Source organism: Tetrao urogallus, assembly GCF_951394365.1.
Source record: "Tetrao urogallus genome assembly, chromosome: 1".
Lineage (NCBI taxonomy): Eukaryota > Metazoa > Chordata > Aves > Galliformes > Phasianidae > Tetrao > Tetrao urogallus.
The window spans coordinates 179,027,952-179,042,655 of record NC_136813.1 but is presented as its reverse complement, the minus strand read 5'-3'; the positions used below and the strand labels follow the sequence as shown (position 1 = coordinate 179,042,655).

Below are 14,704 nucleotides of genomic sequence, written 5' to 3'. Positions count from 1 at the left end.
CCTTTAAAGCCATGACCTTATTTTAACCCAACGTTCCTGTTAATACAGCTCAGAAGTGGGCAGCCTGTGAGGGATGGGGTGTGCTGCTGAACTGTGGCACATGGGGCACTTCTGGCATGTGGGTCGTATGGACTTTTTTCTCTGTGGTTTAGTGAGGACTGCTGATGATAGGCAGACAGTTGGACAGGATGATCTTGTAGGTCTTTTCCAACCTTGGTGATGCTATGATTCTGTGATTTCTCTGCCGCCTGTGGTTCCGTTTGAGTATTTAGTTCTTAAAACCTGGGCTTCAGGTGATGCATATTCCCATTTAGCACATTTTCTTGGTAAAGTAACTGTTTTAAAAAGCACACTACATTCTCCCAGATTCCGTGCTTTGAGTTTCCTGTAATATTGAAAGCCTTGGTATGTGACGTTTACTAATATCATAAGCTGGAGATAATGTAACCTTTCATCATTTCTGTATTTTATAAAATGCCCTGCGTTTGCCATAGGTGTTGTGCCTGCGCTCACAGATCAAAGCAGAGTGATGCTGTATGCTGAGCGATTGCTCTCACAAATCTAGTGTGAAATAATTGCTCTTTATAAGCGGACTTTGGACATTTTAAAAATCTCTTTGGGGCTCCATTTGCAGTCCCCAAATTAATGATTTCCAGAGCATTTACCAGGACTGAAAGCTGAGGAATTGTTCTTAATCATAGAATTACTCAGGCTGGGAAAGACCTTAAAGATCATCGAGTCCAACCACATACCACATACAACCTAACCATACTACCCTAACTAACAACCCTCCTCTAAGTCATGTCCCCGAGCACCACATCCAAATGGGTTTTAAACACATCCAGGGATGACGACTCATCCACCTCCCTGGGGAGCTCAACAACCCTTTCTGTAAAGAAATGTTTCCTGATATCCACGCTAAAATTACCCTGGTACAACTTAAGGCCATTTCCCCTTGTTCTGTCACCACTGAGAAGAGACCAACCCTGCTCTCGCTGTAAGCACCTTTCAGGTAGTTGAAGAGAGCAGTAAGGTCTCCCCTCAGCCTCCTTTTCCCCAGAATAAACAGCCCCAGTTCCTTCAGTTCTCCTTAGAGTCCTATCAATTTCATGGACACCCTCCCCATAGCCTCTGAGGAAGGGATGTGCTGATGCTTTTCCCTTCTGAAGCTGCATTTTCTCTTTAGGGCAAAGACATTGCCACCTACTGGAATCAGGGAAAAGCTTGTTGTTCCACGATGTATTTTAGAAAATGATCCACAAGTCTCAGATTTAGATGGATTTTGATTGTAATGGCAGACATTGCTGCTGATGGTAGGTAAATTGTAATACCTGAATCTAATTTACAGTAACAGAAATTGAGTGTAACAGCTCTGTACTTTGGCTGGAAGTGGGATAAACTGGAACAATTAACATAAAATGTATCTGTGTATATATCAATAGCTAGAAATGAAATAGAGAAGGAAGGTGCTAAAAAGGCATGCTCATACAGACAGTACTGATAACGTGCTTTGCGCTTTTTGTTCTCACCGTTCCTTAAATCAGATTCAACAAAAGAGCAAACTCAGAAGAGCGTTTTTACCCATCTACTTTCCTTTGGATTTCAGCAAAACTTCAGACAGACAAAATTTTGTTCTCTCTTAACTTCCAGCTGAAACATGAATGTGAGTCTGAGGTTTACGAGCCGTATGGAAAACCATTTTCTGTGCAGGGTCACTTCTGCAGGCTGTAAGATGCAGCGACAGCTGGGCAGTTCAGGCAGGATGAAGTGGTGTTGGGTTTGCAGCAGTGTGCCTGCAGCAGCAGGGCTGGCACAGGGCCACCCGCTGGCACTTGTGCTGCAGTTCACCTGGCTGGGACTTCAGGACTGAAACTTTGAAAGTGTTTCATTTGGATTAAGAATTGAATCTGTAACACTTGCCATTCCGTGCCACGTCTGTAGCTCAGCGTTTCCCATCTGTGGGCTCAGAGTAGGATTTTTTTTTTGTATTATATTTAATTACATGCTATTCTCTACAAACTTGGTGACTGATCAGAACCAATAGAATTATTTCTGTGTTTTTTTGTTTTTGGTTTTTTGTTTTTTTTTTTTATTGCTTAATGGAATGTTTGGAAGCATATGGAAAAACAAAATGATAACACTGCAATAGAACCTGTTTCATTTGGAGGTGAGTTTGCAGTCAATACCTCTGCTAAGTCACCATCACCCTAAAATACATCAACGTCCTGGCTTCCTGTGTCTTTGGTCTTAGCATTACCTTTGGCAACTCTAACTGAAGTGGTGCCTTTCAGATGTTGCTGACGTTTGGGCAGTGTGTGAACAGCACAGTGCATAAGAGTGAAAGTTACTTCTAAGTGTGAGTAAGACCAAGAAGTATGGATAGAATTTGTCTTACTCAACTTCTGATGTCAAAGGTATCAGCCTCCATCTCTCTTGTAGTTCCTTGGCTAATGGAGTAAAAGATGTTGGTCCATATGGTTCCTTTGCAGCTGACTTAGCCTGTATTTTATAGAATAGACTGTTCCGTCATGCCAGCAATTCTTGCACGCTATTCTGTTAATATTTTAAAGGAAAAGTTTTAAGAGGATATTCACATTGCTTTTGATATTTTTATTAAAATTAAAATATAACCTTTGTGAACAGAGATCAAAAACCCGTCTTCTCTCCCTCCTCTCTTCTAAAATCTGAGCTGGGCCCTGCTCTCAGCACTTGCAGTGCAGATCGCTGAGGCAGCCTGTCTTCATAGGAAGTAAGAAAGAGGGGCTGCTGGCCGCCTTCAGGGTCTGCTGGCTGCCATTGAGGGAAACTAATGCTTCTGCAACAAATACACAGCTGGTTCATATTTGCCTTGTAACCAGGAAAACTTTAAAATGCTAATTATTTAGTTAATTAAATGTAAAATCAGATTAAAAAAATAATCAAATGAGATTAAACATTGCGTAGAGATTTATTTGATAGTGAATTTGCATGCAATTCTAAAGGCTGAATTTGACATCCTTATCCACAGACCAATTTATTTCCACAATTTAATTATTAAATATTAATGGTGCGAAGTGATACAATTGGAAAGACTAAATGCTTTAACTTCTGGAAGCAGAAATCAGGAATTATTGAGCTCTTTGACCCAATTTCTATCAGTAATTCCATGCGGAGCTCTTTCCATATTCCCTCCACTTCCAAAAACATATCAAACCAGTACATATGGTCTCCAGACTGCCTCCACACCTTTCCGCTCTTCTAGTGCACGGACAGCTTTGTGCTTCTGTTATTAATGCTAAAAATTGTGTCTAGTCAATGATTGTTATGTCTAAAATTTGTGAAATACCGCCAACAAAGTATCTGGGTTCCGCACTTTGGTCATAAGAACCCCATCCGGCAGTACACACCTGGGGAAGAGTGGCTGGAAAGATGCTCAGCAGAATTGGATCTGGGAGTGCTGGTTGGCAGCTGGCTGAATGAGAGCCACCATTGTGGCCAGGCGGCCAAAGAGGCCAACAGCGTCCTGAGCTGCATCAGAAGTAGTGCGGCAGCAGGACTGGGGAGGTGGCTGTTCCTTGTGTGGTGCACTGGTGAGGCTGCAGCTTGAGTAGTGGGTTCAGTTCAGGGCCCCTCACTACAAGAAGTATGTAGAGTTGCTCAAGCTGATGTAACTAGAAAACGAGAGTTTTGAGGAGCAGCTGGAGGAATTGGAGTTGTTTAGTCTGGAGAAAAGGTGGCTGAGGGGAGATTTCATGGCTTTCTACAACCACCTGAAGGGAGGTTATAGTGAGGTGGGTGTCTGATAGGACATGAGAAAACAGTCTCAACTTACACCAAGGGGGAATTAGGATGAATTTCTTAATGGAGGGGGTGGTCCAGCATTGGAACAGGCTGCACAGGGAAGTTGGTATCCCCATAGCTTCATAACTTGCCAATGGCACTGTGCGAGAGCACACCTCCATGTTTATAAAGTGATCAAAGTCCTCATGCCCATCATTAGTTTGGAAGCTGTGGAGCAGTGGAACCTATCCTAATGGAGCAATAGAAGATTTGGATTAATAAAGTTGTTCAAAGACATGGACAAGCAGAGTTCTGTGGTGAACAGTAAAATCCTGGTGGACCAGCAGGCACAATCTCTTGCAGATGCAGAAACTGTAGTGCCAGGATGTGTCAATGAATGGGACAGAACCAATGTTTGCATACATATTTTTCAGTATGGACTGCCAGATTTAGTGTTTTTCTGTAGCATTTTGAGAACATTATGTAAATGAAAAAGCAGCAAAAATTATGAAAGGACTTGGTCTTTAAAGTACACAGATGTAAGAGACTGTAAATCCTTAGAGGACAAATGGAAGAGGGCAAAAGAGCAAAAGTCTTGCATTACCATTCTCAGCAGTACCTGAAATAGTGCATTCTTTTGTTACATTATCCTACTTTTGGTAGCTTGAAATATTATATTACAGATTGATCTTTAAATTTGCAAAAATCCGTTATTTTCTCTTTTTGGGAAAGCATTTAACAGATGTGGGCTTTGCTTCTGCTTACCTTTCTGGAACACTGACCTTGTATGACATCATTGTCAGTGAAGCTTTTTCTGATATTTTGGAGAAATATTTTCTGCAGCTAAATATCAACATATCAGGCTAAGAAGTGAGTCATCTGATTGGGAAAAAGCTCTTCAGAATGTCTATATTTTAAAGAAACAAAAACATATCTCTGTGTGTCTACAGGGAAAAGTATCTTTAAATAATCAACTAACTTTTAGCAAGAATCTATCCAGAAATGATTACCAGATTGTGCTCTTGTTTATTGTACATGCTGGCATTTGATTCTCCATCTTAGAATCATCTTTCTGTGCTATAGCTATCACTGAATTTTGCACCTTCAAACCTTCTGGGTTCATGTAGCAACACATTTGTGTCATGGCTTCCTAACTGAGAGTACTGCATCTGATTTTCACAGCTGTGGTTTCAACCTACCCAAGCCTCCTGCCTGCTGTTTTAGCCTTAGACTTGGATACATATGGATATAAATTAGACCTCTGTGTGCTCAGATTGTGCAGCAATATGTTTAAATATATGAGTTTGTATTTAAAGTATTATTATAAGGTCCTCATTTTCTGTAACTATATATATATTTAAATGTTTTCATAGCTTTCTGGAGGAAAAAAAAAAAAAAGAAAAAAAAAGTCTTAAACCAAAAGTTGTTTTGGGCTCTTTTCTATTCCTATCCTTTTTGTTTTCTCATTTCATTTTTCTGAAAGCCAGAGCAATTTTGAAGTTTCTCTTCAAGAAAATGAGATGGATATGCCATTTTCCTTCATCTTTGTCTCTCAACCAAATAGCTGATTTAGTGCTATCAGCTACATGTTAGGAACCTGAAAGTGTCTGATGTTAAGAAGTACTGACCACCTCATTTTGAAACTCTGACCTATTGTGTAACAATTAAAGTCATTGAAATAAGCATAGGCAGAAATGCATGAAGGACCGTGGCGTTAAGCTAAGATGCTTGTACCCCAAGCCCCCGAGCTGATTTAGAGTTTGCATTTTGATAAGGTTTTTATTTCAGTTCTGTCCATTAAAATTCTGTAGGCCTGACTACAGGACATGTAAGTGAATGGATGATGATTATTTTTCATAGCTGTTGTATGAGCCGCCTCAAGTTTATGCATTATTAATACAGTATTTAAATTATTTATGGTTTGATCACGACAGAATTAGGAAATGTACAATTTAATTATTGCTACTTAATTTTAATTTGTATTGTGATAAGCGGAGTGTGTCCAGTTGAGATCAGAATCAGGCTGAGGATGGGGCACTCTGTAAAGGACAAGCACGTCATGTTCATTACCATCTGGTACTTTAGAACAGTAGAAAAATGGTTGGAAGAAAGAGACGTCTGCGCATGTGTGATGTGGTTCAGATCCCATAACAAACAAAAAGGTATTCGTGGTTCCATTCGTGGTTCCTAAGTGTGCTTCATGGGAGACTGGCTTACGGATGTGCTTAATGAGTGCTACCAACCGCTGTGAAATCTGATGGGAGGGCTTTAACCTCAGGTGTATTCTGCCTGGTCCTGCTTGCATTCGTATCTTGAGGTGAGGAGAACACAGAGGCTGAGGAGGGAAGCATATACAGCAGCGGTGTGGGAGGCAGCAGTGGGCTGCCTCTCTCTGGTTTCTGGTAGATAGAATAAAAACGAAGCTTGAAGCATCTGTACCGTGACTGCAGGGCGGGACAATTGCAGCCAGTGACCACGAGGAGGCCAGCAGAGCTCAGGAGATGCTAGCATGGGGGAGAAAGAAGCCTAAAGGAGCAGCAAGTTGGACTTGGAGAGGATAGGAACAGCTGGCGAAAATACAAATCTTTAAAACTCTTAAGACTTTTCTTCATATATGTATGTATGAAAAGCATTTGCTCCTTTGTCCAGATGGTCAGGAGCAGAGGTAAACCAGAGCAGGGCACTGAATGTCATGCAGGTGTGCTTTCTGAGAAGGCTGAGGTGATGGAAGGTAGTCGTGCTATAGAAAATTCTATAAAGTAGTTGTTTCAGAGAGCTCTCATCCTTAAGTACATGAAATATTAAGTAATTTATTAATGTAACAGCCTAATGATATATATTAAAAAATTCCTTATGATTGATTTTAGATTTTAGCAGTCTGTGGGGTCTCAATCACATCTGTAAGAAAGAAGATAAAAGGAGGATCGGAGGATAACAACCAGTAAAGAAAAAGTTGCTTGATGTGAATAATGATGATTATTTCTGAATCTGTTTGCGGCTGTCTCCAAACACATCTGTAAGAAATGTCTGCTTAAAATGTAAAATGGCAGGAGAAATTCTTCTCCTACGGCACAGAATAAAGCAAGCTACTGTGAGCTCTTTGGCTCTGAAATGGGTAAAGCAGCCAAGCTTCCTATATTACCTTTTTGATTTGTCTTTGACTATGTGCTTTCAGCTTCCCAGATGCAGAACCATTCAACCCCAGGAGAACACCCTGCTGCTGGCACTGTGCTAGCTCTTGTAACACTCATAAACTCACTGGGCATGGAATGCAGTGCATAAAGAAATTAATTAATTTTGTTTCAGTTTAAGAGTTTTCAGTTCTTTTGGACAGTGGCAATTACCGCAGCTGTTATCCAGTTGCTCAAGATGTAACTCACAGCTCTGCATGCATAACAAAGCGGTGGGCTTCAGAGTGATGAGGACTGCTTTTCTGTCATGTGCAAACACATTCAATGGGAGCTTTCCTGTAGTAAACTGTTATTCCTGAGACTTTAAGGTGCATGTTAGTATCTTAAAAACCCCTTACTAGTTTTAGCAAAATGCAGTAGTAAATGTCTCAAAATTCAGATTGCAGTGAGGGTTAACTCATGTCTAGCAGAATGCCATAAAATGGTACAGATATGTTTTCCAAGGTTGCGTATGTTTGTTCTTTGTTCTTGTTCTTTTCTGTGGTTTTTGTGTGTATGTGCTTTATTACTTTATTACTGCCATCACTTGGCATGAGAATGCCACCTGCATTTTTTTAGCAACATCCAGTTTAGTGGATGAGTTACTTCTCTGTGCCAACTACAGACTCAAAGCAGTGGATGCAAACTTCTCTAAAGAGACATGGATCTATGGTGCATCTTTGAGGCACAGCAGGCAGCAGCTAGGGAACCTTGAGAAGTTTCAGTATGGCTTCAGATACTGCTCACTGTGTAGTTAATCTGCTGTTTGCTGCAAGGAATGAGTTACACTAGAGCTTCAGATAGCATCTTACCTTATGTATATCTACATATAAAAATAAAATCAGATGCTGAAAGGAGTAGAAATTTCTCTTTAAACCAGGATATACTGATTTATAGTGAAACTATATCTTGCAGTTCAATGGATTTTGCTAAGGAATCTTTTTTGCATTTGGCAGATGGTAGAGGCCGGGTGAATGAACCTGTAGCTTTGAACTCCTCTGCCTCTGGTGCCAGCACAGCTTGATTTTGGGTATTGTTTGGATCAGCCTCAGCTCAGCTTCACCCGATGAGCAGCATAGAGGCAGTTTCCAAAGTTGTCCTTAGTTACATGTCTGACCATACGAACTTATTGCACAATTAGGCTGATAACTTGCTAAGGTCTCTCCTGTAAGTAATGTAATGACAGTTAGGGGTCTGTTTGAACAAACAGCTATCTTCAATGGAAGCAGAGAAGCTGTGACAACCAAAGCAAATGTTAAGGAGTGAACTCTTCCACGGGACCAGTAGCTGCCTGTGGGTAAATAATTGTAGTTGTCCCCAAGCATCTCCCACAGGAAGTGTTCCTCTTGCAGGCAGCAGCTACTCTTAGTGAGGTCAGTTGGCTGCTCTGTCCTTGCCGTGCCCAGGCTTCTGGTGGAAAGCTGGGTCAGTAAGCTCAGGCTAACTGTATACTGCTCAGTTTGATGGGCGTGATATGAAAGTCAGCTCTTTACACAAGGAGACTTTTAAGATCACTTTAATGTTGATATTTCAAATCCATGAACTGGGTGTTACACCAGAAACTAAGTTGATAAATTGTCAGTTATCTCTGTCTTGATAACCCAGACACAGAAGTCTGACATAACAACAGTCCTTAAGCAGTTTTCCTCTTGTTAGAACAAGGAAATGGTGGATTAGTGCAACTGAGAATTGGATCTGAATTCTGTACCATCCAAACCCAATGCTGACATTTTTCTCAGAGCAGGATGCGTACTTTGGAAATAAGGCTGCTCTAATGAGCTTTTTAAGAACACAAACGATAACACTCGATTTTCTTTAGCAGTAATTTATTTCCATAATCTCATTAGATTTGAGTTTTGACCTTTTAGAATTTTTTTTATCTAAATCCACTTAAGATGCTTCTGAAGGGCTGAAGAGACAGTGAGAAGTTAGCAGCTTTCATATTAAAAATATAAGGGCTTTTCTAAATGAAACACTCAGTTCTTACAAAGCCATATATTTAGAGCCACACATTCCTCACTGGAGCAAAGTAAAAATTAACAGAAGTTTGAGAAGAAAACCAGCCTTCTTGTGCTGTGCTAACATGTTCTTTGCTATGTAGCATCTAAGACAGCCCTGGTTTGTGGTTTTCGGTGTTGAGAATTACTCTGCAACCAAATTGGCTCAACTATTAGGATAATTTAGACTGATTATCAAGGAAGTGGTCTTATCTTGTTTTATCTTCTTGTTATTAAGAATTGCCTCTTAGACCACCTGCAGCAGCCCTTCTTTCTCACCTTTTAATGCACCGTACGAAGGTAATTTAGAAGGCAGGGAGCAAAGCTTTACGCCTTCTGCACTGCAGGCTAAATCTGATCTAGGATGGGCTCTTTGAAACCAAATACATAATGCACATGACATAGAAATCTGCTGCTGTTCTGATTAATTTCCAGTCCATAGAATTGTTCACATCAATTGTCAGAAGGTTTGGTTTCCACTGATTATAACAGATGTGCTTCCTAAAATGTCTGGGGAGAACATAATGAGTGGTAAAGATTTTCAAAGTAATCGTGCTTTCACTTTGGCAGCAATTTCAGAGGGAAGAATGTGGTCTGTCTTCACCATTTATACAAAGGTGCCAATGACCCAGCACGTTGTTATTTATTTGCAGTGGTACGTGACTGCATAATTTCACTTGTAAGTGGTTTACATGGAAGCTTCTCTGTGCTTTTTAGCTAGTGAAGAGATCAGTAGCTGCTTGTCTGCTTTCCAGTGTAGATTCCTATTTGGTCTTTCATCCCAGACCAAATTCAGAATTGTATCTGGCATTATCTTATACAGAAATCACTAGTATATTCTTTAGCACAAAGCAGCTCTCATAGAAATGGAGTGCAGCAGGAGAATTAGCACAGTGACAGCACCTGAGTGCACCCCCGGACGTGTCCTCACTGGAGTGCTGTTGTGTACATACCCAGCGAATACAAGACTCCAACAGATGCAGGTGTCTTTGCTTACATTCTGTGTGCCATCCTGTTTTACTCCTGAAGGATAAGTAAAACACAGAAGCTTATTATTGCAAGGTTTCTGTTAAATCCATGTTTCCTGTGCAATTTTTCCTGTTTCAGTGTACTGAATCTGCTTTCTTGCAACCAGATTTCCTCTTAGTTACTGTCAGAGAGGAGGGCATAGTCAGCAGCTTCTGCAATTTAGGAGGCTTCAGTGATACATGGCTTTCCCACATACATGGTGTGTAGGGAAAGGTGGTGGGGGACACATCCTCCCCATAGCTGTGGCTGTGAATTGGCAGGTTGGCTGATAGAGGTGTGTGTGAGGTAATTAACCAAGCTCATCATGTATGAGGCTTCTCTTCGAGGAGCTGCCAAGCTGGCTGGCCTGACTGGAGAAACCATTTTCAGCATCAGGGCATTTTAGCACGCTAATCAGTTTGTATTTATTACCAAACACCTGCGAATTAAATGAGAGTAGTAGCAAAGAAGCAAATGTGCAGTTGTACAAATGTGTGGCACTGAGCAATGCCATGATTTCACAGGGATGCTGATCTGAAGCAGGCAGCTATTAAGGTGGAATGAGAGGTAGCAATGTCATCTCCAGGTATTAGGTAATCCGTCTTGCAAACAGCATTTCCCTAATGTAAGGAATTGCACAGTTCTGCCTTCTGTACCTGAGATGTATCTGGGAGCTGATGTGACCCATACATGGTGAGAGATCAGCGTGAGAATGTCAGAGTGGATGCTGATGGGGAATGATCCCTGCCTGGCTGTCATGACATAAAAGAGACACTGAGCTGAGCCATGAAAGAGCAAAGTGCCGTAAGAAGGACAGTACTGGGCAGTACTGAGAAGCAAGATCAAGAAATTGTAATGCTGGCTGTAGGATTTCACTCTGAGAGAAGGCAGAAATACCAGATTTGGCAGCTGCCAGCATCTCAGGCTTGAGGGACGTATCTGTCAGGGTGCTGTTCAGCTGAACTCTGTTCTCCTTATATTATTGATCACCCCAGAACTGAATCTGTGTGCCTACATGAGGTAGGTGCAAGCTGGCACTGCCATTGAAAAGGTTTCACACACACTTCCCAAGATTTCTTGGATTAACCCCTCTGTTTAAGTGTATTTGAATTCCGGATGTCCGACTGTCCCAAAACTGGGTTTGGGACTTCATGGTGATGCCTTGATTTAAAGGTTGTTTTGTTGCTACTTTCTTGCCAACATCAGGACTGTTTCTGCCCCAGAATCAGCCATTGGGCACCCTGGTGCTCACCAGCATTCATTCCTCTTCAGTTCAGAGCTGGCTGATTGTTTCGTAATGGAAAACTTAGAGGAGAAAGTTGTGCTGGAAATTTTCCTTAGGAAGCTGGCTGCAGTGGTGATCTTTGCTCCTCTGTCTTGCTATTTGTTGCAATATCAATATGTTGATTTATCACCCACTGCAGGGTTTGTTCTAGTTTTTCTACAAAGGAGGGGGTCCTGTCCTTCACATAAGTGCTCAGCTAAGCTGGAAATTGTAGTCCAGACAGATGTTCAGTACTCTGTGACTTCTCTTCAAGTAAATAACTTGGTTTGCATATGAAAGGGTGTTCTCTGCCTAAGTCTACTCTGCCAGAAGTACACATTTTTTCAGCTGTAGCAATTGCTGAGATTGCAGCTGAAAAGTTTCTCTAGTTACAGCAATGGCTTCTTGTTCCTTTAAACAAATGCTGATTTCCACAAATAAGATATATAACGAAAAGATGAAGTTGTCAGAATTCCTTTAAAATACTTTACATTGTTGGCACTCAAATACATGATTTTATGCCTATTCCTAGAAATATGCAATTTCTACGCAGTCCTGGGAATAAAATCAATTTTTCTTTTATCAGCTCAGGCTCTGTTACCTCTGCTCTGATTCTGCTTTTTACTGTCTAGTTTGAAATGCCGTGACCTTCCTAATTATTTCACTGCAGAGAAAAGGAAGTCTATTTCTCCTTTTCTTACAACTTCATGTTGCTGTAGCACACTCCACAGCCTTTATCCCTTACACCCAAGGTGTGCTGCACACAGCTCATCAGTGCCTTAAGGGCTAACTTCCATTTGACCTAAATCCTTTCATTTTCAGCTCAAATTCTGTCGCTGCACCTCTTGTTGCACTGTGTGATACCTGTGTTAGTGTTCTCATTGGCTTTGGTGTGACTGCTGGCCTGATAAAGACAATTCATTTGAAGGAGCAGATACAAGAAGCCAAGTGCTTAAACTCAGGAATGTGCTGCAGGGTGCTTTTCCTAAGGCCACACACAATGTTATCTGTGAGGCTCAGGAAAAAGCACGTTTCCAAATGTAGGATTTGGCTTAAAGGACAAAACAGGGTGGGGCTTTCCTCGCTTAATTTCACGTTTGTCAGCTTTCCCTAAGAAGCTGCATGCCATGATAATTTTGGTATGTCATCCTTTCCCTGAAAACTGTTTAACGCTAGATTTTATTGTTTTTTTTTTCAGGTGTTCAAATGAAACCATATTCAAAAAAGAAGATTTGTTTTGGGCGTATAATTTCTGCCCCACCCCATACTCCTGGACAGCACTTCTGGGCCTTATTTTATACTTGGTTTTCTTTGCACCTGGTAAGCTAATGTTTGTTTTCACGTTGAAGTTTAAGAAATGGTAAAGGTGAAATAATAAATGGTGAGGCTACACATTAAACTTGCTCTTCAATGCAGCCATTAAACTGAGATTGATTTGTTTTTAATTCTTAGGGATGGGTCCCATGCCCTGGACCGTGAATTCTGAAATCTACCCTCTGTGGGCTAGAAGTACAGGAAACGCGTGTTCATCTGGAGTCAACTGGGTTTTCAACGTGCTGGTGTCACTGACCTTCCTGCATACAGCTGAATATCTGACCTACTATGGTAAGGAACAGTCTGTGTCCACGGACACAGTGCTAGCATTGATTTTCTGCTACTTAGATTCTAGATCTCAGTTAGTTTGGCTGTGAAATTGCAACTGTGAATGCAGTGTTCTCACCTAACTGTGTTCCATTAAGACCAGGCACCTGGTATGACCTGCCTGCAGTTTGGTCCTGATTCCATAAGAAATGCTTCTTTCTTTCTAGAAAGTTGCATAAACAAGGAATCTGAAAAAATTACCTTTTGGCTTGGTGAAATATTTCACTTAGAAAGACGGCATCTGCAATTTCTCATTTTGTAATGGCATCTGAGACCATTATCAGTTGTCATTGCCAAAACTCCATACAGCTGAAGATGCTACTGATCTGCTCCCAGCTGTTGATTATTGAGTCCTGTCTGCTGGAGCCTGTGGAGAGCTGGTCAGCTTACTGCTCAGCCCCTCTGCTACAAGTCCTGTACATTGCATGAAGATCTGGTGACCTTCACATCATTACTGGTGCAGAGCCTTTCAGCTGCTGCTGCTCTTTTCAGGCATCGGTCTTGAAACAAATGGCAGGTAAATGTTGGGCTCTTGGTGCCTTCTTGGCTCCCCATAAATGGGGGGGGCAAATGTATGAGGGGTGATGAGATCATTCTCAGTGCTAATTGTCTTTGGTAAGTGATAATTAGATGTAAGAGTCTCAAGCACTATTTTAATCCCGGCTGTTTCTTTTTTGTTGAAGTTTCTCATTTTTGGGAAGCAGTCTTAGTGATTCCCGTGACATTAAGAATAACTAAGAAACTTCTCACCCTTCCTATCACCTTTTTTTTATTGGCTATGCAATAATTTAATTGCTGCTTATTTTCACAGTAAAATGACTTGCCAAAAAACAGATGAGTTCTTCTGCCTTTCCCAGAGGGGTGGGATGCTCCATCACTGACTGTGTGTGTTCTTTTGTATTGCAGGAGCCTTCTTTCTGTACGCAGGGTTTGCTGGCCTGGGACTCCTTTTCATCTATGGCTGCCTTCCTGAGACTAAAGGGAAAAAACTAGAGGAAATTGAATCTTTGTTTGAAAGCAGGCTGTGTACATGTGGTATGTCAGATTCTGATGAAGGGAGGTATATTGAATATATTCGGGTGAAGGGAAGTAATTACCATCTTTCTGACAATGATGCTTCTGATGTGGAATAATTTTCAGCTGCTAATGTATTTAATCATGTAAAAGCCTTCTGGGGGAAAAGCAGCTCTCTGGTGACCTCACTGCCCTGCTTCTGGTCTGGTTCTCCTTTCTGCTGTCTAGTTAAAAATGCCTTCGTGTTCAAAATGGCTCCGTTTGGGAGGAAATTCAATATGCTCATGTTTTCTTGATAACTAAAAGCAATGGCTTCCAAAAGAGATTGAATTCCACAATTATATGAATTAGCCAGATGTTTGCAATCCCACACCATGCTGAGGTATTTTGCATGATGTACTGTGCCAGATGAATGTAGAAGGCTATCCTAGGTGGTCAGTAGTTGTCCTTATCTTCAATACTGGCAAAAGTTGAAGTAATGTTGTAGCTAGTCAGAAAGCAGCTGACATCAGTCAGATCCCCAGCTCTTAGCAGTCTATCAGACAGCTCTTGTATACCACACAACAAAGGTTGCTGCTGCAGTGGTAGCCATTTGAAAGGATTACATGTATCTCCTGTGTCTGTCAGAGGGAACCTTGTCCAAATTATCCCGATGGAATTTCATTTGTATTCATTTGAGATGACTGTGGAGAGCCATGGTCACGCAGGTGGTGCCTCATCAGGGCGGCACGAGTCTGTTGTCCCAGGTTGTGTTGCGGTTGCTGCTCTTTACGGACACGCTGCAGTCAGCAGCTCGTGTCTGTGAGATCCACTGCCAGAACAACATTCTGAGAACAGGAAACAGAACCCAG

At 41.4% G+C, this 14,704-nt stretch overlaps 1 protein-coding gene across 1 annotated transcript in view; it reads left to right on the top strand.

The window, feature by feature from the left end:
* Positions 1-13,972, top strand: part of SLC2A13 (solute carrier family 2 member 13) — a gene marked incomplete at both ends in the record, with an annotated part of 133,652 nt that extends 119,680 nt beyond the window's left edge. Inside the window, 3 exons of the mRNA XM_079544480.1 lie at positions 12,397-12,518; positions 12,651-12,803; positions 13,746-13,972. Of these exons, the coding sequence (XP_079400606.1) occupies positions 12,397-12,518; positions 12,651-12,803; positions 13,746-13,972 (502 nt within the window). The remainder of the gene's footprint in view (positions 1-12,396; positions 12,519-12,650; positions 12,804-13,745) is intronic.
* Positions 13,973-14,704: the final 732 nt, after the last annotated feature.